The sequence below is a fragment of the Rhinatrema bivittatum genome, chromosome 10 (genome assembly GCF_901001135.1).
Source record: "Rhinatrema bivittatum chromosome 10, aRhiBiv1.1, whole genome shotgun sequence".
NCBI lineage: Eukaryota > Metazoa > Chordata > Amphibia > Gymnophiona > Rhinatrematidae > Rhinatrema > Rhinatrema bivittatum.
Genome location: NC_042624.1, coordinates 35887763 through 35912545, shown reverse-complemented (window position 1 = coordinate 35912545; position 24783 = coordinate 35887763). Strand labels below are relative to the sequence as shown.

Below are 24783 nucleotides of genomic sequence, written 5' to 3'. Positions count from 1 at the left end.
CGGATGGTATGCATCCTAGGGTACTGAAGGAACTCAAGAATGAAATTTCTGATCTATTAGTTAAAATTTGTAACCTATCATTAAAATCATCCATTGTACCTGAAGACTGGAAGGTGGCCAATGTAACCCCAATATTTAAAAAAGGCTCCAGGGGCGATCCGGGTAACTATAGACCAGTGAGCCTGACTTCAGTGCCGGGAAAAATAGTGGAAACTATTCTCAAGATCAAAATCGTAGAGCATATAGAAAGACATGGTTTAATGGAACACAGTCAACATGGATTTACCCAATGGAAGTCTTGCCTAACATATATGCTTCATTTTTTTGAAGGGGTTAATAAACATGTGGATAAAGTTGAAATGGTAGATGTAGTGTATTTGGATTTTCAGAAGGCGTTTGACAAAGTCCCTCATGAGAGGCTTCTAAGAAAACTAATAAGTCATGAGATAGGAGGCGATGTCCTTTCGTAGATTACAACCTGGTTAAAAGACAGGAAACAGAGAGTAGGATTAAATGGTCAATTTTCTCAGTGGAAAAGGGTAAACAGTGGAGTGCCTCAGGGATCTGTACTTGGACCGGTGCTTTTCAATATATATATAAATGATCTGGAAAGGAATATGATGAGTGAGGTTATCAAATTTGCAGATGATGGAAAATTATTCAGAGTAGTTAACTCACAAGCGGATTGTGATACATTACAGGAAGACCGTGCAAGACCAGAAGATTGGGCATTCAAATGGCAGATGAACTTTAATGTGGACAAGTGCAAGGTGTTTTATATAGCAAGGGAAAAATAACCCTTGCTGTAGTTACACAATGTTAGGTTCCATATTAGGAGCTACCACCAAGGAAAAAGATCTAGGCATCATAGTGGATAATACTTTAAAATTGTCGGCTCAGTGTGCTGCAGCAGTCAAAAAAGCAAAAAGAATGTTAGGAATTAATAGGAAGGGAATGGTTAATAAAACGGAAAATGTCATAATGCCTCTATCGCTCCATGGTGAGACCACACCTGGAATACTGTGTACAATTCTGGTCACCGCATCTCAAAAAAGCTGCGATGGAGAAGGTACAGAGAAGGGCAACCAAAATGATAAAGGGGATGGAACAACTCTCCTAATAGGAAAGGCTGAAGATGTTAGGGCTGTTCAGCTTGAAGAAGAGATGGCTGAGAGGGGATATGATAGAGGTCTTTAAGATCATGAGAGGTCTTGAACGAGTAGATGTGAATCGGTTATTTACAACTTTCGAATAATAGAAGGACTAGGGGGCATTTCATGAAGTTAGCAAGTAGCACATTTAAGACTAATCGGAGAAAATTCTTTTTCACTCAACGCACAATAAAGCTCTGGAATTTGTTGCCAGAAGAGGTGGTTAGTGCAGTTAGTGTAGCTGGGTTCAAAAAAGGTTTGGATAAGTTCTTGGAGGAGAAGTCCATTAACGGCTATTAATCAAATTTACTTAGGGAATAGCCACTGCTATTAATTGCATCAGTGGCATGGGATCTTCTTAGTGTTTGGGTAATTGCCAGGTTCTTGTGGCCTGGTTTGGCCTCTGTTGGAAACAGGATGCTGGGCTTGATGGACCCTTGGTCTGACCCAGCATGGCAATTTCTTATGTTCTTATGTGATGTCCCCAGGAAGAGGATACATGCATCATGTGGGTCCGTGATGGACATAGTCACTGGGGGCACCGTTGGAAACCTGATAAGGCCATGTCGATATGAACACAGAGGGAAAAACCGACAGGCAATAACAGCAGGCAACAGTCGCCAGTGGGCATGAAGGCACTGCCACTGGGGGGGTGGGGGGGGACAGAAGCAGAAAAAAAAAAAAAGAAAAAGCTTACCGAAACGCCAGAAAACATGACTGACAGGCTAAGGGGACCCAAAGAACACACGGAAAACCTGAAAATCATCAATGGTAAAGTTTTCCCAAGGCAATTTCACAAGAAAAGCCACGAGCAGCTTCCCCGTGAGGCAAAAGCTCCGGAGGGAAAAAAAAAAGAAAGAGAGACCCTGTGTGGATGCGGGGTATAGGGCATGCTCAATCCGATGTCTCCCATGTGTGAGGACTACCATACTGCTTCTCCTAGGAGAAACACTGCTGTGTGGGAGTAGCCTGCATGGAGTGGCAGTTGCTACTAACCTTAACCGAAGGCTTGGGGTAGCCTGCATGGAACACCCTTAATAGAGGGTCTGGGGATAGCCTACAAGGAATGAGAGAAACATACAACTTGCTGGGTAGACTGGATGGACAATTTTGGTCTTTTATGTTGCTATATCCCAAAATATCCTGATCATCCCCCCTGGCACAGCACACACCTGTCTTGCACAAGGGACATTTTTGAAGTTAATGGATTTCTTAGCTGACATCAGGCAAAAAACGGCTGCTGCTGCAAAATTAAGCAATTCAATTTTACAAATACTCAACCGAAGCTGCTCGATACAACCAAGAAACTTCAAACATGACAAAAAAAAACATAAGGATCTAACTGGATAGGGAAAGGTTGAACCAAGACTAAAGAGGTTAGGACTTTTCAGCTTGGAGAAGAGACAGCTGAGGAGGGATATGATAGAGGTGTTTAAAATCATGAGAGGTCTAGAACAGGTAGATGTGAATCGTTTTTTTACTCTTTTGGATAATAGAAAGACTAGGGGGCACTCCATGAAGTTAGCGTGTGGCACATTTAAAACTAATCGGAGAAAGTTCGTTTTCACTCAACACACAATTAAACTCTGGAATTTGTTGCCAGAGGATGTGGTTAGTGCAGTTAGTATAGCTGTGTTTAAAAAAGGATTGGATAAGTTCTTGGAGGTGAAGTCTATTACCTGCTATTAATTAAGTTGACTTAGAAAATAGCCACTGCTATTACTAGCAAAGGTAACATGGAATAGACTTAGTTTTTGGGTACTTGCCAGGTTCTTATGGCCTGGATTGGCCACTGTTGGAAACAGGATGCTGGGCTTGATGGACCCTTGGTCTGACCCAGTATGGCATGTTCTATGTTCTTAAGGAAGGCCATGAGAAACATGTAAAATGAGGCAAGTTATAATAAACACCAACAAGAGCATGACCATAGGGCTCTGCAAAAAAAAAAAAAGAAATAGGGCGACTCCCACTGGACAGCCTGCACAGGCACAGAACATTCTGAAAACTTTCAGGCCAATACAGAACAGTGCGCTCAGCCGAACTCACCATTTAGTCCCGTTTGACCACACATTTTGCACGTGCTATTATTACCCCTTATACTGTAAGGTGTAGTAGTGTGTGGAAAACACGCGGCCAACCCCCCAAAACTAATAGCAAATGCATGTTGATAAGCCTATTAGTTATCCCCTCAGGACAATGAAAGTAAAATGTGCGGCCAAGCCGCACATTTTACTCTCAGAAATTAACACCTGCCCAAAGGCAAGCGTTAATCATGGACAACACCGGGAAAGTGTACAGAAAAGCAGAAAAAACTGCTTTTCTGTACACTCTCCAACTTAATATCAAAGCGATATTAAGTCTGAGGTCCAAAAAAAAAAAAAAAAAAAGTTGTCCACCGGCCAGCGGGTCGGAAAACGGACGCTTAATTTTTCCAGTGTTCGTTTTCCGAACCCGTGCCTGTAAGCGGGTTCGAAAACCCAACGCCGGTAAAATTAAGCGTCGGTTGTCGGTTACGCTGACGGCTGCCGCTTCCACTAATAAGGAGGCGCTAGTGTCCCTAGCGCCTCCTTATTAGCTCGGGCCTTAATTTAAATAGAGGATTGCGCGCCCAGGAGAGGTGCCTGGGTGCATGTCGGGAGATCAGGCGCTCCTCACCAAGCGCCGGCTCTCCCGTGGGTTGTTTTTTTTAATTGGCCTGTTTGGAAGCTCTGAAGCCATTACATCAACTCGGACTCCCTCAGATGTCATCACCCACATGTGAGGGCTGATGTCCCGCTGTCCTTGTTGAAATCAAAGATACAAAGTTTTGTGACTTTCAAAAATGGGTTTGTTTTATTCTAAACAAAAATTATATCTAGCACTTTCCAAACTGAAGCTCATTAGAACAACATACTTTGAAATGGTGTATTAACTGACAATGAAACAAAACCGATTTCACATACTAAAAATAAGCATGTTTTAAAAATGTACTAATTTGTTAATTAAATCTTACCTTCACACCAACTGCAACATCAGTGACAATGCTGTAAAAGAAAAACAAACATGTTTTAGAAATCGTATATTGCTGAGTTTTACATTCATCATGACCATTAATCTTCCAAACAATAAATTAAGAACTGAAAGCTCCATTTAAACCAACACGCATTTTGATATAAAACATCAAGTAGAAATCAAAACTATTCAGTAAGTAACCATATTGCAGTGTTTTCACAATGATCTCTGATCTTTACAGTGATTTGTATTAATGAAATCCAAAACTCAGCTTTCAAAACACAAGAATGAATAAATAAACCTGGTAAAGCAGAGTTGCTTACCAGTAACAGGTGTTCTCCCAGGTCAGCAGGATGTTAGTCCTCACATGTGGGTGACATCATCAAATGGAGCCCTGTCATATAATACTTTTGTCAAAGTTTCTAGAACTTTGACTGGCACACTGTTTCTAGAACTTTGACTGGCACACTGAGCATGCCCAGCATGCTACCAACCCTGTAGTCACCAGGGGTCCCCCATCAGTCTCTTTTGTAGCAAAAATACGAGTGAAAAATAAAATAAGAAAACGTTATCGAACCCAACTTCGCGTGGTGGTGGGCGGGTTTCGTGAGGACTAACATCATGCTGTCCTGGGAGAAAACCTGTTACTGGTAAACAACTCTGCTTTCTCCCAGGACAAGCAGGATGGTAGTCCTCACATATGGGTGAATAGCAAGCTACAGGCTGAGACATACGTATGAGAGGCCATGCAGCACCCAACATGTGCAAAAGGCACAACAACTGGGGTGCTGTTGGCAAGGATGAGGCAGCCTGAAATTCACAGTGGGTCGAGGTAGGACTAGTTGGGTTCCTACACTGGAAACAAATTTCTTAGGACAGACTGGCCAAAGACGGAATCCTGTCATCCTGCCTTGTCCAGGTAGTAGTGAGCTGCGAAGGTGTGGAGAGAGCTCCATGTCGCAGCCCTGCAGATGTCAGCAATCGGTACTGAATGGTAGTGTGCTACTGACGTTGCCATTGCTCTGACTGAGTGTGTCTTCACTCGTCCCTGCAGTGGAAGGCCTGCTTGCTGGTAGCAGAATGTAATGCAGTCTGCTAACCAGTTTGACAGTGTTTGCTTGCCCACCGCATTCCCAAGTTTGCTCTTATCAAAAGATGCAAAGAGTTAGGTGGACTCCCTATGGGCTGTAGTGCGGTCTAAGTAAAACGCAAGGGCACACATACAGTCCAAGGTGTGCACAGCTCGCTCACCTGGGTGAGCTTGAAGCCTTGGAAAGAAAGTTGGCAAGACTATGGACTGATTTAAATGGAAATCAAAGTTACCACCTTAGGAAGGAATTTAGGGTGAGTGCGAAGAACCATCCGGTCATGGAGGAACCTTGTGTAGGGTGAGTAGGTCACAAGGGCCTGTAACTCACTTACCCTGCGGGTAGATGTGATGGCTACTAGGAAGAGAACTTTCCATGTAAGGTATCTGAGTTCGCAGGAGTGCAAAGGCTCAAAAGGAGTGTGCATGAGCCATGCAAGTACCACATTGAGGTCCCTTGCCACGACCAGTGGCCATAGAGGAGGTTTAAGCTGTATTAAGCCTCTCATGAAATGACTCACCAGAGATTGAGCCGTTATCGGGGCATCCCCTATTCCTTGATGGTAAGCAGATATGGCACTAAGGTGCACTTGGATAGATGACGTCTGGAGGCCAGATTCCGAGAGGTGCCAGAGATAATCTAACAGACTCGATGTGGGGCAAGAAAAGGGATCCAAGCCCTTCTGTGTGCACCACAAGGTAAATCTCTTCTATTTAGAGCAGCAGGATTTCCACATGGAAGGCTTCCGTTTAGCTACTAGGACTTGAGATCCGTCACTTGAAAGGTTGAGTGGTTGTAGTATCAGCCTTTCAACATCCAGGCCGTCAGAGAGATGGCCTGGTGGTTCGGGTGGCATAACTTGCCGTGATTCTGTGTTATGAGGTTGGGGGACGTGTCCAGGCGAATGGGTTTCTGGACAGAGAGTATGGGAAATCAGATTTGGCGTGGCTACTACGGGGCTATGAGAATCATTAAGCCCGGTCCTGTTGTAGCTTCACGAGAGTCTTGCTTATTAGCGGAATCGGAGGATAAGCATAAAGCAGGCCTTTGTTCCAAGGACGAACGAAGGCATCCCTGGCTAGTGCTTGCTGGTTCCTGTGCAGACAGCAGAAGCATTCCACTTTTGTGGTTCTGACTGGACGCAAAGAGGTCGATGGTCGGATGACCCCACCGGTGAAGATTCTGTTCACAACCGAGGAATCCAGAGACCATTCGTGGGGCTGGAAACGTCGGCTGAGGCGGTCTGCCAGTGCATTCTGAGTGCCCGCTAGATAAGTGACTCACAAAAGAATGGAATGCGACAGGGCACAGGCCTCAATCTGTGCCACCTCCTGGCAGAGCAGATAAGAGTCCATGCCCCTCTGTTTGTTCAGGTACCACATTGCAACTTGGTTGTCTGTTTGAATCAGGACAACTTTGTTGGGGAGGCAGTCCTGAAATGCATAAAGGGCGTACCGCATCGCTCGAAGCTCCAGAAAGTTGATTTGATGGGTCGCTTCGGCTGTTGCTCAAGTCCCTTAAGTTTGAAGGCCTTGGATTTGGGCTCCCCAACCTAGGTTGGAGGCATCTGTAGTTAAGGTCACCTGAGGAGCCGGTTGCTGGAAGGGAAGACCCACTTGTAAGTTGGCTTTGTGTGTCCACCAGGCAAGGGACAGACGAAGCTGGCTGGTTATGTGTACCAGGGACGACAGCAGTTGAGTAACTTGTCGCCACTGGTATTTTAGAGTCCATTGGGTCACTCTCATGGCAAGGCGTGCCATAGGGGTGACATGGACTATTGATGCCATGTGGCCAAGCAACTTGAGTAGCTGGCCAGCTGAGGCTCTTTTTCGACGGCGGAGCGTAGTCGCACGGTCATTGGGTAAGAATGCTCAGGACAGTGTCGTGTCTAGGTCTGCTCCTATAAAGGAGAGAAGATGAGACGGTGTCAACTGGGATTTGGGGTAATTGATTAGAAATCCCAATGAGTTTAGAAGCCTTATGGTGAGACCGAGAGAGTCGAGGGCTCCTTGTTTTGACTGGCTTTTTATGTACTGTCATACTGAATATTACAAAAAAGGAAATGTTAAGGGTGTTGCTGAGAGACAGACCAGCTGGTGGCACATGCTGAAAGAATGTATGCTATCGCTTTGAGTAAATGTAAAGGAAGTAGATGCCAAAGAAAGTCTTTCAAATTCTTTAAAGGCTGGAGACATATAAAATCAACAAAAAAACCACCCGACTCAGGCTGAGTTTCGCCACTTCCCAGTGGCTGCCTCAGGAGCTACAAGTAAACATACATATATCCAAAATAAATGATAAATACTTAAAAGTAATAAATAAATAAAACATATATATAAAAAACATCAACAAGAGGAAAAAATGATAAACATAATAAATAAATCTAAAAACCTCACATAAAAATTAATATCAAAACAGAACAAAGGACATAACGTAAAAACATGTCAAGTGAATGGAGGAGCATATAGACAACATCAATCTAAAAATACACTTGAAGGTGAATAAACACACTTAAAAATGAATAAAAGACCCATGTGTATTTTAAAAATGAAACAAAAAGTAATGAATATATAAAGCTTACTGAATTTCAACCATAAGTGTCATTGTGTAAGATTGTTCTCAAATTTGAGAAGTCACTTTCGAGGTACAACCTTACACAATGACACTTATGGCTGAAATTCAATAAGCTTTATATGCTTATCAATGTTCATTACTTTTTGTTTCATTTTTAAAATAAAACTGAATAAAAGACCCATGTGTGTTTTTATTCAGCTTCAAGTGTATTTTTAGATTGTCTATATGCTCTTCCATTCACTTCACATGTTTTTACGTTACGTCCTTTGTTCTATTTTGATATTCATTTTTATGTGAGGTTCTTAGAGTTATTTATTTATTGGAGAAATTACTTACATGATAATTTCATTTTCCTTAGTGTAGACAGATGGACTCAGGAGCAATGGGTATAGTATTCTCCTGACAGCAGTTGGAGACGGATCAGATTTCATTCTGACGTCAGCCCCTAGTACATATACCCCCTGCAGGATGTGCAGCTCTTCAGTATTCTCCTCGAAAAGCATTGTGGATATATGTGTGATGGATTAATTTGATTAACTTGAATAACTTCATAACTTGGTTAAATGTTATAACTTGATTAACTTAAACTGGTTGGAACGACTGTAGCTGGAGACCGCCAGTGTACTCAACTGGAAAGCGTCAACACCCGGTAGGGTGGGCTCCCTAGGTGAATGGGATGCTGAGTCCATCTGTCTACACTAAGGAAAACGAAATTATCAGGTATGTAATTTCTCCATTTCCTAGAGTGTAGCAGATGGACTCAGGACCAATGGGATGTGTAAAAGCTACTCCCGAACCAGGTGGGAGGCTGCCTGTGACCCACTTAGTACTGCCCTTGCAAATGCCATGTCCTCCCGAGCCTGAACATCCAGACAGTAGAATCTGGAGAAGGTGTGGATGGAGGACCATGTTGCCGCCTTGCAGATCTCGGTGGGTGACAGCATTCTGGTTTCTGCCCAGGATACTGCCTGGGCTCTGGTAGAATGGGCCTTGACCTGTAGAGGCGGAGGCTTGCCTGCTTCTACGTAGGCCGCCTTGATGACTTCCTTGACAGTGGACTATGGTAGCCCGCGAGGCCGCTTCCCCTTGTCTCTTCCCGCTGTGAAGGATGAAAAGGTGGTCAGTTTTTCGTACGGGTTCCAACATTTCCAGGTATCTGGACAGGAGTCTGCCTATATTGAGGTGGCGTAGACTATGAGCTTCTTCCGAATTCTTCAAGTCATCCAGCGATGGTAGAGAGATGGTTTGGTTAAGATGGAAGTGTGATCCACCTTGGGAAGAAACGAAGGGACCGTGCGTAGCTGGATGGATCCCGGGGTGAGCCTGAGGAATGGCTCACGGCAGGACAGTGCTTGTAGTTCTGAGATGCGGCGGGCTGAGCAAACTGCCAGCAGAAAGGCTGTCTTAAAAGTTAAGAGACGGAGGGACAGACCTCAGAGGGGTCTGAAGGAGGTTCCTGCTAGGAAATCCAGGACCAGGTTGAGATTCCACAGAGGTACCGGCCACTTTAGTGGTGGGCGGATGTGTTTGACTCCTGTCAGAAAACGTGACACGTCCGGGTGAGAAGCTATGCTGTCGCCCCCACTCTTGGGGTCGTAGCATGACAATGCGGCCACCTGTATCTTGATAAAGTTAAGGGACAGCCCTTTCTGTAGCCTGTCATGTAAGAATTCCAGGATCAAAGGAACTTTAATTGAGCGTGGCTTGATGTCGTGGTCTTTGCACCAGGCTTCAAAAACTCTCCAGATCCTTATGTACGTTAGGAATGTGGAGAACTTGCGTGCTCGGAGCAGGGTGTCGATTACAGCCCCCGAGTATCCGCTCTCAGGCGAGCCCTCTCAATGGCCAGGCCGTAAGAGAGAATTGAGCTGGAGGATCGGTCCTTGTTGGAGCAGGTCTCTGTGTGGAGGCAGTGGTAGGGGGTTCCCTGCCAGTAGTCTTCTCATGTCAGCGTACCACGGTCTTCTTGGCCAGTCTGGGGCCACCAGGAGAAGTAGTCCCCTGTGCAGCTGTATCTTGTGAATGATTGATCCCAGTAGAGGCCACGGTGGGAAGGCATATAATAGGGTCCCCTGGGGCCAGGTCTGTACCAGGGCATCGATTCCCTGGGACTGAGGTTCCCGCCTGTGGCTGAAGTACCTGGGTACTTGGGCGTTGGACCGGTTTGCCAGAAGGTCCATGTCTGGTGTCCCACACCGGTTCACTATCATTTGAAATGCTGCGGATGACAGCTTCCATTCTCCTGGGTCTAGACTTTCCCTGCTGAGGCAGTATGCTGTGATGTTGTCTTTCCCGGCGATGTGGACGGCCGAGATCTCTTGGAGGTTTACTTCCGCCCACGTCATTAGGGGGTCTATTTCCAGAGACACCTGTTGGCTTCTGGATCCCCCCTGCTGGTTGATGTAGGCCACTGTTGTGGCGTTGAATGACATTACTCTGACCGCTTTGCCTTGGAGTCTGTGGGCGAAGCGTAAGCAGGCTAATCTGACTGCCCGGGCTTCTAGACGGTTGATGTTCCATCCCGAATCTTCTGCGTTCCACTGCCCTTGGGCGGTTAATTCCTCGCAGTGAACTCCCCATCCTCATAGGCTGACGTCTGTGGTGAGCAGGGTCCAGGTTGGGGAGGATAGTCTTGTTCCCTAGCTGAGGTGGCTGGCCAGTAACCACCACCGCAGCTGGATCCGAACCCTGCCCGGGAGCGATAGACGTATGGCGTAGTTCTGAGACAGCGGATTCCATCGTGATAGAAGTGAGCGCTTCAGGGGTCTCATGTGAGCTTGCGCCCATGGTACTACTTCCAATGTGGATGCCATCAGACCGAGGACTTGTAGGTAATCCCATACTGTGGGGTGAGGTTCGCTCAACAGGCTTTCTAACCGGTTCCACAATTTTGATCTCCGTGTGGGAGTCAGGCTGACCTTGTCTTCTTTGGCGTCGAATCGGACTCCTAGGTACTGTGAGGGCTGCAGACAACTTTTGTTTGTGTTGACCACCCATCCTAGGCTCTCCAGTAGAGTTTTGACTCTGCTTGGCGGCTTTCCTCTGGGGATTTCGCCCTGATCAACCAATCGTCTAGGTAAGGATGTACGAGGATTCCTTCCTTCCTCAATGTTGCCACCATCACCACTATAATCTTGATGAACGTCCAAGGGTGCTGTGGCTAACCCGAAGGGTAGTGCCCGGAACTGGTAGTGATGGTCCAGGATTTTGAAGTGTAGATAGCGCTGGTGTTCCTGATGAATTGGGATGTGTAGGTAGGCCTCCGAAAGATCCAGGGATGTGAGAAACTTTCCCGATTGTATTGCCCTTATTACGGAGCATAGGGTTTCCATACAGAAGCGGGGAATCCTCAGGTGGCGGTTGACAGACTTGAGGTCCAGGATGGGCCTGAACATCTCCTCTTTCTTGGGGACGATAAAATAAATGGAATAATGCCCAGTATTTATTTCTTGTGGAGGCACTGGGGTTATGGCCTCGAGGATCAGTAGTCTGGTTAGTGTAGCTTCCACTGCTACCCTCTTGGCGAGGTCATGGCAGGGGGGACTCCACGAACTTGTCCCTAAGGGGTTTGTAGAAAATCCAGATAGTACCCCTCCCGAATGATCGCTAGGACCCACTTGTCCGAAGTTATCTCAACCTATCTGTGGTAGAATAGGGCTAGTCTGCCCCCTATGGCTTCTTCCCTTGGACGGGTAGGCTGAATCTCATTGTGGGGTATGGCTGGGGCCTGTATCCAAGCTGGTTCCCCTCTTGTTGTGCTTGGTCCGAAAGGACTGGTTCCTGCCCGTAGGGTAGGGCGCTTGATAGTTGTTCCTGTATGGAATGAAGCACTGTGAACTTCTGCCACTGGAGGGCCAGGGGAAGGGTCGCTGGTTCCTCTTCGTCCTGTCCTCTGATAGGCGCGGCAATGGGGACTCGCCCCATTTGTTGGCCAATTTCTCTAGCTCGCTGCCGAACAGAAGGGATCCTGTGAAGGGCATCTTTGTGAGGAGAGTTTTGGAATATGCGTCGGCCAACCAGCTTCGGAGCCAGAGTTGCCTCCTGGCAGCCACCGCAGATGACACTCCTCTGGCTGCCATGTGCACCAGATCGGAAGCAGCGTCCGCAAGGAATGACACTGCTGGTTCCATGACTTCTACGGTGCAGCAGGCAGGGACATAGCGGCTACATCAAAGGACTGTTTAAGGATGGATTCCAGACGCCAGTCATTTGCATCTTTTGAGCACTGCTCCTCCCTCCACTGGGATAGTAGTGCGCTTCAAGACCATGCAGACCATGGAAAGCAGGCAAAACGATTACCGGCATGGTTAAAAGGGGAGGTGAAAGAAGCTATTTTAGCCAAAAGATCTTCATTCAAAAATTGGAAGAAGGATCCAACAGAGGAAAATAGGAAAATGCATAAACGTTGGCAAGTTAAATGTAAGACATTGATAAGACAAGCTAAGAGAGAATTTGAAAAGAAGTTGGCCATAAAGGCAAAAACTCACAGTAAAAACGTTTTTAAATATATCCGAAGCAGAAAGCCTGCGAGGGAGTCAGTTGGACCATTAGATGATCGAGAGAGGTTAAAGGGGCACTTAGAGAAGATAAGGCCATTGCGGAAAGATTAAATGATTTCTTTTCTTCAGTGTTTACTGAAGAGGATGTTGGGGAGGTACCAGTACTGGAGAAGGTTTTCATGGGTAATGATTCAGATGGACTGAACCAAATCACGGTGAACCTACAAGATGTGGTAGAGCTGTTTGATAAACTGAAGAGTAGTAAACACGTGGACCAGATGGTATACATCCCAGTGTTCTGAAGTAACTAAAAAATGAAATTTCAGACCTATTAGTAAAAATTTGTAACCGATCATTAAAATCATCCATTGTACCTGAAGACTGGAGGATAGCTAATATAACCCCCATATTTAAAAAGGGCTCCAGGGGAGATCCGGGAAATTACAGACCGGTTAGCCTGACTTCAGTGCCAGGAAAAATAGTGGAAAGTGTTCTAAACATCAAAATCACAGAACATATAGAAAGACATCTTTTAATGGAACAAAGTCAGCATGGCTTTACCCAAGGCAAGTCTTGCCTCACAAATCTGCTACACTTTTTTGAAGGAGTTAATAAACATGTGGATAAAGGTGAACCAGTAGATGTAGTGTGCTTGGATTTTCAGAAGGTATTTGACAAAGTTCCTCATGAGAGGCTTCTAGGAAAAGTAACAAGTCATGGGATAGGTGGCGATGTCCTTTCGTGGATTACAAACTGGCTAAAAAACAGGAAACGGAGAGTAGGATTAAATGGACAATTTTCTCAGTGGAAGGGAGTGGGCAGTGGAGTGCCTCCGGGATCTGTACTGGGACCCTTACTTTTCAATATATTTATAAATGATCTGGAAAGAAATACGACGAGTGAGATAATCAAATTTGCAGATGACACAAAATTGTTCAGAGTAGTCAAATCACAAGCAGATTGTGATAAATTGCAGGAAGACCTTGTGAGGCTGGAAAATTGGGCATCTAAATGGCAAATGAAATTTAATGTGGACAAGTGCAAGGTGATGCATATAGGTGCTATAGCTACACAATGTTAGGTTCCATATTAGGTGCTACTACCCAAGAAAGATCTAGGCGTCATAGTGGATAACACATTGAAATCGTCGGTTCAGTGTGCTGCGGCAGTCAAAAAAGCAAACAGAATGTTGGGAATTATTAGAAAGGGAATGGTGAATAAAACGGAAAATGTCATAATGCCTCTGTATCGCTCCAAGGTGAGACCGCACCTTGAATATTGTGTACAATTCTGGTCGCCGCATCTCAAAAAAGATGTAATTGCGATGGAGAAGGTACAGCGAAGGGCTACCAAAATGATAAAGTGAATGGAACAGCTCCCCTATGAGGAAAGACTAAAGAGGTTAGGAATTGTCAGCTTGGAGAAGAGACGGCTGAGGGGGGATATGATAGAGCTGTTTAAAATCATGAGAGGTCTAGAACAGGTAGATAATAGAAAGACTAGGGGGGACTCCGTGAAGTTAGCGTGTGGCACATTTTAAAGTAATCGGAGAAAGTTCTTTTTCACTCAACGCACAATTAAACTCTGGAATTTGTTGCCAGAGGATGTGGTTAGTGCAGTAAGTATAGCTGTGTTTAAAAAAGGATTGGATAAGTTCTTGGACGAGAAGTCTATTACCTGCTATTAATTAAGTTGACTTAGATAATAACCGCTGCTATTACTAGCAACGGTAACATGGGTACTTTGCCAGGTTCTTATGGCCTGGATTGGCCACTGTTGAAACAGGATGCTGGGCTTGATGGACCCTTGGTCTGACCTAATATGGCATGTACTTATGTTGGGCATGTGAGAAGATCTTTGGCAGCCGGGTCCAGGGGGTACACGGCTGCCATAGCTCGTCCCCCTTTGAATGTGGACTCTGGAGCGCTCCATTCCAGGTCAATTAGCTGGACAGCTTGTAACAGTGGGAAATGGCGGGAGGTCTGGTGGAGGCCCACCAGTAGGGGATTTGGCTTGGGGGGGGGCCGCCACCGCCGCCCCCCCCCCCGACCGAAGCCTCTGGGCCCGGAATAGCGAGCTCCCGCAGACTGTGGGTAACCAGGTCAGGGAGCTTGTCCTTGGTGAAAAAACGTCTCATGGTTCGGTGAGGTTCTGTCCCCGGGGGGAGTTCCCCCTCTTCTAGCGGCTCTGCTTTCTCTTCAGAGTTGTCCATGTCCCCATAGGAGGGGCTCCTGGGCGGTGGAAACCTTTGTCTTGGCCTCGAGGGGCCCGGGGCATAAAGGTCCTCTGGCGGAGAATGTGGCTGTTCAGCCAGGGGTTCCGTTTGCATGTGAACAAAGGTGTGTAGCCCTTTGAAGAACTCCACCCATGAGATAGACGCTGAATCCAAGCTGAGGGGCGTTGGGTCCCTGGGGGTCCCCGTTTGTGGGGGTCCTCCCGCTGGGATTTGCAAGGTCCGGGGTACCCACTGAGGAGCTATTACTTGGCCCTGAGTGGGACTGGCCCTGGGCTGAATCTCCCAGGGCCTCCTTGCACTGAGCTCACAGGGCATTTGCCTCCTCGCTTTGTGCGGCTCTGATAAGGCATGCTGGGCAGAGACCTTGAGCCTTTAGCTCTGTTTCTGGTGGTGCCATGATGGCGCTCCGGCGCGTCTAGATGTGCGTGTGGGTTGTGCGCGCAGTTGTGCGCCCAAGTCAAGGTTATGCGCTTAGCCTGGTAGGCGCGCGGCCCTTGTGTGTGTAACTTATGCGCACAAGGAATGTGTGCGTGTAAGTTTATGCGCACATGTAATTTGTACGCCTAAGTAAACTTGGGCCCCCGGCCCGAGGCTACGAGCAGAGCGGCGAATAGGGCCAAGATGGCGATGGCGACCACGCGGGCAATATGGCAACTACCTCGGAGGATCTCCACGTGGGTAGACTCCTGGATCTAACCGGGGCCTGGCCCTGCTAGGGCGGATCAACCCGGCGGCACTGGTCCCGGCTGGCGACCTGTGCGACTCCTCGAACCTCAGAGACCGGACTAGACGATTAAGATTTCTACCTTACCTTGTCTTCGGCACTTCCCGGTTTCGTTCCGGGCAGTCTCCGGCTGTGGGGGGAGGGCAAATACCTTCACCGCCGCGCTCAAGTGGGTCACCCGCTGCCTCTCAGCCACGCCCGGGATCGGGGGCTAGGTCCTCGCCGCGATTCGGCCACCGGACCGAGGCTTACCTCCGAGGGACCACGGAAATCACCTCGGGAAATCTCAACTGGGGGAAGGACCAGAGGGTATCACCGCAGGAGAGCGGGGCTAGTCTTCAGAGGTAGGTTTAGTCTTCAAATTTGGGTTTTCTTCTTGAATAGGTTCTAACACTGTGAGAGCATTCAGATAGTTTCTAACTGCTAGGGAGACGGAAAATACTGACGAGCTGCACGTCCTGCAGGGGTATATGTACTAGGGGCTGACGTCAGATTGAAATCTGATCTGTCTCCAACTGCTATCAGGAGTACACTATACCATTGGTCCTGAGTCCATCTGCTACACGCTAGGAAATTATGTGTTTATGATTTTACGCTGTTGTTGATATTTTTTATATATATGTTTTATTACTTTTAAGTATTTATCATTTATTTTGGATATATGTATGTTTACTTGTAGTCCCTGAGGCAGGCACTGGGAAGTGGCAAAACTCAGTCTGAGTCGGGCTGTTTTTTGTTGATTTTATACGTCTCCAGCCATTAAAGAATTTGAAAAAGACTTTCGCATCTACTTCCTTTACGTTTGCTCACGGCTTTTCTAGATTACCTACCTTGCTATCACTTTGAAGCAGACTCTGATCACAAGCCAAATCTGAAAATCACTGCAGGCTTATTAGAGCAGACCTTAGATAAGGGTATTAACTTGTTAGAAGTAGGAATGATGCTTTGGTAAATGTAACAGGAGTGGTACAGAGAAAAGGCAAGAAGAGAGGGCATAGAAAAATTGTTTTACAGCGGCTACGAGCCAAGCTGTGCCCTGCTGTATTTATTTATTTAAATACTTTTCTATACCGAAGATCATGTACAAGTACATATCGGTTCGGTTTACAGTGAACCAACATTTGGAAATTACATCAAACAATATGAACTTAATTTAACAAAAAAATTGTACAGCAAACTATATGAACATAATTAACAAAATTGTACAAGAATAGAATTATAGTTGAACAAGCATAACGAGTGGAATATGGGGAATATTCTGATAATCAGCACAGGGAGTACATTATAAAGGTTACGGGGAATTTCGATCAGTTAGACACGTTTGAACCTAAGTTCTATAAAGTAGGGTCAGGTATGGAACTTTAAGTAAATGCTCTTGAGAAGAGCCAGGTCTTCAGTTTTTTTTTTGAACGTCCGCAGGCAGGGTTCTGTTCGGAGTTCCGAGGGCAGATTGTTCCATTGTAATGGTCCAGCAATAGAGAATGCTCGTTTCTTGAGAGCTGACTTGGCGGGGGGAACATAGAGGGTACCTAGGTATGTTGTTCTCATTGGTCTGGAGGTTGAGTGATGTTGCAGAGGGAAGGATAGTTCGAGGGAGGTTAGAGAGTGAATAGTTTTGTGGATCATGGTTAGCACTTTATACTGAATTCTGTATTTGATAGGGAGCCAATGTAAATACATAAGGACGGGAGTGATGTGATCTCCTCTACTGGTGTTGGTTAATATTCCTGCTGCAGAATTTTGTAGCATTTGCAATGGTTTGGTGGTGATAGCTGGGAGGCTGATTAGAAGGGCATTGCAGTAATCTATTTTTGAGAATAAGATGGCTTGGAGAACTGTTCGGAAGTCCTGCATGTGAAGGAGGGGTTTCAGATTTTTTAGAATGCGTAATTTATGGAAGCATTCTTTTGTTGTGTTGTTGACGAATTTTTTTTAATTCAGCCGATTGTCTATAGTTACTCCCAAATCTCTTACATTTGTGGTAGTTGATATTTGGAGTGAAGAGAGGTTGTGGAGCATCCGAGCATGTTTGTTGTCCTCTTGATCGATGAGTAGTAATTCCGTTTTAGATGTGTTGAGTACTAAATTAAGGTTAGTAAAGAGGGTGGTAATAGACAGTAGGCAACTGTTCCAAAAAGTGAGCGTTTTTGCGATTGATTCTTTGACAGGTATCAGGATCTGAACGTCATCTGCGTAAATGAAATGAATAACCTTTAGCTTTGTGAGAAGCTGACAGAGCGGAAGGAGGTAAATGTTGAATAAAGTGGGGGATAGGGAAGATCCTTGGGGAACTCCGAAAGTGGCATTGACAGGGTGCGAGTCTTTGTTGCTAATTCTGACCTTGAATTTCCTGTTATTGAGGAAGGACTTGAACCACTCCAAGGCTGTTCCTGATATTCCAATGTCTGAGAGGTGGTTGATGAGGATGGAGTGCTTCACCGTGTCGAAAGCTGCAGATATATCGAGTAGTGCTAGCAGGTATGGGGTCTTTTTATCGAGGCCTGTGAGGATTTTGTCCGTTAGAGAGATGAGAAGAGATTCCGTGTTGAGAGCTTTGCGGAAACCGAATTGGGCGGGAGCTAGAATCTTATGTTCCTCTAGGTAATCCGACTGTTGTTTGTTCACAATTCTTTCCATGAGTCTGGCGACAAAAGGAAGGTTAGCAATGGGGCGATAGTTAGCTGGGTCCGTGGGGTTCAAGTTAGGTTTCTTGAGTAAAGGTTTAAGAGTTGCGAGTTTCAGGACATCAGGTACTGATCCTTGTGTTAGAGAGCAGTTGATAATCTTCGCTAGAGGCTTGGAGATGGTTTCTGGGACGGTGACCAGTAATTTTGAGGGAATAGAGTCAGCCGGGTGTGAGGATGGCTTCATCTTTTTGAGAATGGATTCAATTTCAAGTGAAGTGGTAGGTTCGAAGGCTTTTAAGTTTGCTTTCTGGTTTGAGTCAGAGTAGAAGGGTGACGGTGGTCTTGTGTTTGGGGAATTCAGAGGGGCTATTAGATTGAGGATTTTATTTTCGAAAAATTGTGCCAGTTCAGAGCATCTAGATTGCGCTTGGCAATCTGGGATTACTGGAGAATTGGGTTTCGTGAGCTCTGTGACAAAGGAGAACAGGGCTTTGGCATCAAACATAAAATTATGAATTTTACTAGCATAATAGTCTTTTTTTGTACGGAGGATGGAGTTTCTGTAGTTGTGCATGTATTTTTTGTAATCCGTTAGGGTAGAGTGGGAGGGTCTCTTGCGCCACAAATGTTCCTTACGTCTTAGTTCTTGTTTGATGTTTTTCAGTTCCTGTGTGAACCAAGGTTTTTTGTTTTTGTTGGAGGGGTCTAAGTTTTTTGTTTTTAAAAGGGCATAATATATCTGCTACCTTGTTTGTGCTGTTGTGCCAGGAGGTGAGAGCAGCATCTACATTGGAGAGATCAAGATTCACCAGTTCTGTTGATAAATGAGACCTGAGGTCATCCAGGGTGCAAGGTTTTCTGTAATTGATTGTAGTTTTAGATGCGGCCGCTGGGTTTTCTTTAATGAATAGATCCGTAGTGATCATCTGGTGGTCTGACCATGGGATAGGGGAGCAAAGGGGCGGGGAGGTTTGAGTGAGGTCTGAATTAATGAAGATTAAGTCCAAAGTATGGCCAGCTCTGTGGGTGGGATTTTTAACAATTTGTGTGAAACCCAGGGCCTTGAGTGCTGACAGGAATGCTTCACAATTGGCGGAGTGGGGTGTCACATCAATGTGGAGGTTAAAATCTCCCAAGATGATGGCTGGAGTTTCTGATTTGATATCTTTGGCAATGATTTCTATTAAGGGGGAAGGGTCTGATTCCAGAAGCCCAGGTGGGGCATAAACTAGGCAGATCTGGAGCTGTTTAGATTTGAATAAAGCACATTCGAGATTAGAAGTGTAATAGGAGTTCTGTAAGATTAATCTTAGTTCTTTTTTTGCTGCTAATATCAGTCCTCCCCCTCTTTTTTTAGGTCTGGGAATAGAGAATACATTATATAATTGAGTGGGAAGCTGGTTGATTAGTGCTATATCTGTAGTTTTCAACCAAGTCTCTGTAATGGCACAGATATCTGGTTGTGAGTCCAAGAGATAGTCATTGAGTAGGTGTGTTTTTTTTGAGAGGGATTGGGCGTTGAATAGGGTTAAAGAGAATATGGAGAGCCCAAGGAGTTGGGTTAGGGGTGAAGCCATAATGGAGATCAATCGTTTGTGCTGATGTATGATGGGATTCGTGGTGAATCTGCGGTTGGAGTAGCAGTAATTGATCGTAGGGATAGAGAGGGCTAGCATTTTTGTAACAGGATGGCAAAAGAGGCTGAAGAGAGGTTGTGGACGGTATGGTAAACAGTAGCAGGGAGCGAGGGGAACACTAAAGGAGGAACGTTCCGCACTTAGGGGCACTTAGGGGCTGCACGAAGGGGCGCATGAAGGGGTGGGCCCCTTTGTCGCGCTCCTTCGGCGCGCGGCGCCTAGCTCCGATGTGAATTTAAAGCCCAGCGAGGGCTTCGTGGATTGGCCGGGTGTCCCTGCCTTGCCGATTGGTTGTTTGCCGGTGGAGGCGGGACGAAGAGGACGTCGGTCCGGCTGCGGGAGATGGCAGACGGCACGGGAAGCCTCGTGGTCGGCGGGAGGCCCTACTTGGGGTAGGTGTGCAATTTAATGCTAGGCCTTACCCCGGTGGGTCCTCGGCGCCGATCGCGCAGGCCTGGCCTCCTGTCTATTTCTATGCGGTACTGTGGATTGCTCCACAAGATTCTCACAAAATTAAAAACTTCTTCTTTCAAACTGTCGGTATTCAGTGTTTATTCTGTCAATGGGGATAACATCCTTCAAACTACACCATCCAGTAACTGCATGCTATAAGATCAGAAATACTGTCCCCCTTGCTAAGCACTACGTCCTCTGTGTGTATCCCATTACCAATTGATGTAACAGTTCTCCCAACAGAGAATCCAGGATCTCACTACTTCTAGAAGACATTATAGGGTGAAATAAAAAATTTTCATGCATACGACCATACCCAATATTCGAAGCACACACCTGACACAGGTAAGAGATTGTGCCTTTTCCACTGCTGGGCCAAATCTGTGGAACTCCCTACCTGGAAGGCTATGACTGATCCCAGACAAAGACATTTAAACAGGAGCTAAAAACATGGCTCTTCAAAAATGCATACAACCTAACCTAATGATTAGAAGAAAGGAGTCTCTAAATTAACACTTAAAGAACTAAACAAATACATTCTCAAATAATTCCCACTCAGATACAATCAACCTAAAGTGAAGAATGATTTTCACGTAGATAAGCAGCATGAATTAGCCATGCTGTCTGGGTACGTCCTCCGTGTCACTAGGTGGCGGAGCTCTCAAAGTCTATCAAAGACTTTTAGCTAGGTACTCCCTTCCTTCTGTACAGAGACAGGATTACCTCAGGGTCCCTCGGTCGAAGATTCTACAAATTAAAAAAAAAAAAAATTCCTCCTCAGGAAGCCCTCACGAGATTGTTTACCATCTCGGGGCACTACCCCCTCCCCCACTTTCACCGGACTACTGGTCTATTCATCTCCTCGGTTACCCCCCAAGTCTCCAGGGCTGGTACCGAGTAGAGACTGGGGGGAGCGGAGTTTGACTTTTATGAAGGCGTTGCACCACTTACCAGGCTCCTGGAGAAAGCAGCACCAGACTACAGACTCGGCACACTGGGAACCCGGGTCTTGCCGCAGCTCTAAATGGCTATCTCTACTTCAAAAAAAAAAAAAGTGTGCGACAGAGCTGTAGAAACCGCCATGTCCAGCTCTGCATCGACGGCCCAGCTGAAATCGCAGGCCCGACGCACTAACGAAGCTGGTGCATTACTGACTGCGTCGAGGAGCCGGCGCAGAGTCTACGTGCGCCGAGGAGCCGGCGCATCGAACATGCGCCGTTGACCTGAAGCACTGGTGTGCGCGCATCGGCACGTGCGCCAGGGAACGGGTACAACGGGCGTGTGCGCCGGAGAGCCGGCACACCAGCGCCTGTGCCGTGAGGCGGGTGCAACATTCACCGGGGAGCGAACGCATGGGCGTATACGCCAAGGCCGGCGCCGGGAGCCGAAGCTTCGGCACCGCGCTGTGACAGGGACGCATTGGCGCTGCCTGCCCCGCAGTAAGTCAACATGCAAAACAAAAAAAAAACCACAGGTTGGAATTAAGAATAGAGATATTGATCTTCAGTTGTTGACGCTCCTAATGCATGGGAAGATCCAGCTGAGCATGCTCTCTACCCGTCTCACCATGCAATACTCTGCGTCTGATGTGAGTTCGCCCTCCCCTATGGGATGTCTTCAGTCTGCACCCAAAAGGACGGCAACATACCCTGTTGTAGTGATGGAGTAGATGGTATTCTCCCCCCACCATCTACTGTACCATTGCAGACTGGGCCGCTGCGTTGGAGGGAGCACCAAGCAAGCCAAGACATTGCTGTGGCTGCACAGGGCCACACCCAGTTGTCCTCATTGAGCCTTCCTAGGACCAAAACATATACAAAAAAAAAAAAAAAAAAGTAGGGGCACATCCCGGCTGGATTGTGATTGCAGGGCTTGGCGGACACACAGAGGAAGACGCGAGCACACGAGGTGCCAGAGCTTCTATGCAGGGATCAAGCGTGTACACACCAAACTCCTACAAAAAAAAAAAAAAAAAAATGGACCCTCCAACTGCTTTGAAGCCTACCACTGGGCATTCAAATAAATAAGTCCATAACCATTATTTACAAAGCTATACATCAACACTCTCAGCTCACCCTTCAAATTCCTCTCAAAAAATTCACGTCCAAAAGACCAATCAGAGAGTCCTATAGAGAAACCCTACAAGTACCACCCTCCAAATCCATGAGGCACATAACCGCCAGAGACAGGGCTTTCTCCACTGCAGGACCAACATTGTGGAACTCCATCCCACCAGATTTGCGACAGGAACCCTGCCTTCCTACATTTAGGAAAAGACTTAAAACGTGGCTATTCACGAAAGCCTTTCCTGAACTAAACTAAACCTATTCCATTATTACCTATTCGCTCAGACTTTGCCTTAATCATAGTAATTAATATCCCTACCTCATAAGGGCAATTCTTCAACGCTATAAGCACATTGACTGGCATATATGTTATATATATTTAAACCCCTGCTTCTTTTCTCTGATCCAAGTTATATTACTCCCTTGTTTTATTGTAACTGCATTCCTTAGCCTTCTCTTGTTTAACGTTTTTTACTACTATTACTATTATTTTATTATTATTATTACTTAGATCAATGTTATTTATTGCCTTTTGTTCCCTATCTACTTGTTAATTGTAAACCGACATGATGCGATATTTATCGCGAATGCCGGTATAGAAAAACTTTAAATAAATAAATAAATAAATAAATAAATAATAAATTATTGATTATCTTTCTACAGCCGTAGATGGTCATACTGCAGCATAGTTAGTCTTTCACAATGTATACCACCAATGCAGTTGACACGAGTCGGGCGATGACCATTGTACACACCACCGGCATTCCGCTTCCGCGTCCGGGACTGCGGACATCTTGCAATTGGAGGTTTCCTACTGACCTGCAACTCCGGTTACACAGAATTGTGCGAATATCCCTGAGGGAGTCCCTTCTGGGATTCTCCAGTTATTCCAACATCGCTTACAGTTTTCGACGGATTCATGGAGGTCGACGATGCAAACGTCTTCTGCTTGGGGACCCATCCCAATGCACCACTGAACATAACTCAGTGGACAAAAAAAAATAACAACAATAAAAATATAAATAAATAAATAAGAACCTAAAAAGGATTTCTACAAGCAGAGACACAGTGGGTGGAATCTTTCTTGGGAAGAGGTCATAACCCCCATGCTGTCCACCAGAATTTGCATCGCATCTCATACTACTCGCTGGGCTCTAGCAACCACGTTTCCAAACAAGCCTTGCCTCGATACCCTCAACCTCACAAACGTGGAAGCACTTCCTGAACTCCGTTTTTTGTTTTGGTAGTTAAGAAGCCTCTGAAGCATTCAGTAACTACTTGGCAGCCACCTTTTATGGGCCAGTTCTCACGCCATATTTGACGATATTTCACAACTGTGGGACATTTCCCAGGTCCAAAGAAATTCTTCGCAGAACAAGTCACCGATACAGTCAATAAACATTCCTGCCGTGACTGTCTCGGATTCCTATTGCTCGCTAGCCTTGCAAACTACCGAGCAATAACAAAAAATAAATAAAATAACCTCCAAGCCTTACTCAGCTTGTAAGTGTTCTCTTCTCAACTATCGAGGCAGCAAGCTGGAAAGCCTGCCCACCCACAGTTAGAAAAAAAATGAAAAGTGCAGCTGCAAAGGTTAAAAGTGTTCAACAGGCATGGACATTGTTTAAAAATATAATCCTAGAGGTGTAGTCCATATGTATTCCATACATTAAGAAAGGTGGAAGGAAGGCAAAACGATTACCATCATGGTTAAAAGGTGAGGTGAAGGAGGCTATTTTATCCAAAAAAACATCTTTCAAAAATTAGAAGAAGGATCCATCTGAAGAAAATAGGATAAAACATAAGCATTGCCAAGTTAAGTGTAAAACATTAATAAGACAGGCGAAGAGAGAATTTGAAATGAAGTTGGCCATAGAGGCAAAAACTCATAATAAAACCTTTTTTAAATATATCCGAAGCAAGAAACCTGTGAGGGAGTCAGTTGGACCATTAGATGACCGAGGAGTTAAAGGGGCACTTAGGGAAGATAAGGCCACTGCAGAAAGACTAAATGAATTCTTTGCTTCCGTGTTTACTAATGAGGATGTTGGGGAGATAACAATTCCTGAGATGGTTTTCAGGGGTGATGAGTCAGACAAACTGAACGAAATCACTGTGAACCTGGAAGATGTAGTACGCCAGATTGACAAACTAAAGAGTAGCAAATCACCTGCACCAGATGGTATGCATCCTAGGGTACTGAAGGAACTAAAAAATGAAATTTCTGATCTATTAGTTAAAATTTGTAACCTATCATTAAAATCATCCATTGTACCTGAAGACTGGAGGGTGGCCAATGTAACCCCAATATTTAAAAAAGGCACCAGGGGCGATCCAGGTAACTATAGACCAGTGAGCCTGACTTCAGTACCGGGAAAAAACTATTCTCAAGATCAAAATCGTAGAGCATATAGAAAGACATAGTTTAATGGAACAGAATCAACATGGATTTACCCAAGGGAAGTCTTGCCTAACAAATCTGCTTCATTTTGTTGAAGGGGTTAATAAACATGTGGATAAACATATGAACCAGTAGATGTAGTGTATTTGAATTTTCAGAAGGCGTTTGACAAAATCTCTCATGAGAGGCTTCTAAGAAAACTAAAAAGTCATGGGATAGAGGGGCGATGTCCTTTCATGGATTACAAACTGGTTAAAAGACAGGTAACAGAGTAGGATTAAATGGTCAATTTTCTCAGTGGAAAAGGGTAAAAAGTGGAGTGCCTCAGGGATCTGT

The 24783-nt window shown here is 45.6% G+C and overlaps 1 protein-coding gene across 5 annotated transcripts in view; it reads right to left on the bottom strand.

Moving 5' to 3' along the window:
- PTBP2 (polypyrimidine tract binding protein 2) overlaps window positions 1-24783 on the bottom strand; it is a 308274-nt gene that overhangs the window by 250472 nt on the left and 33019 nt on the right. For all 5 annotated transcript variants that reach the window (XM_029618929.1, XM_029618930.1, XM_029618933.1 and 2 more), the window contains exon 2: window positions 4144-4174. In XM_029618929.1, coding sequence (XP_029474789.1) covers window positions 4144-4174 — 31 coding nt within the window. The remainder of the gene's footprint in view (window positions 1-4143; window positions 4175-24783) is intronic.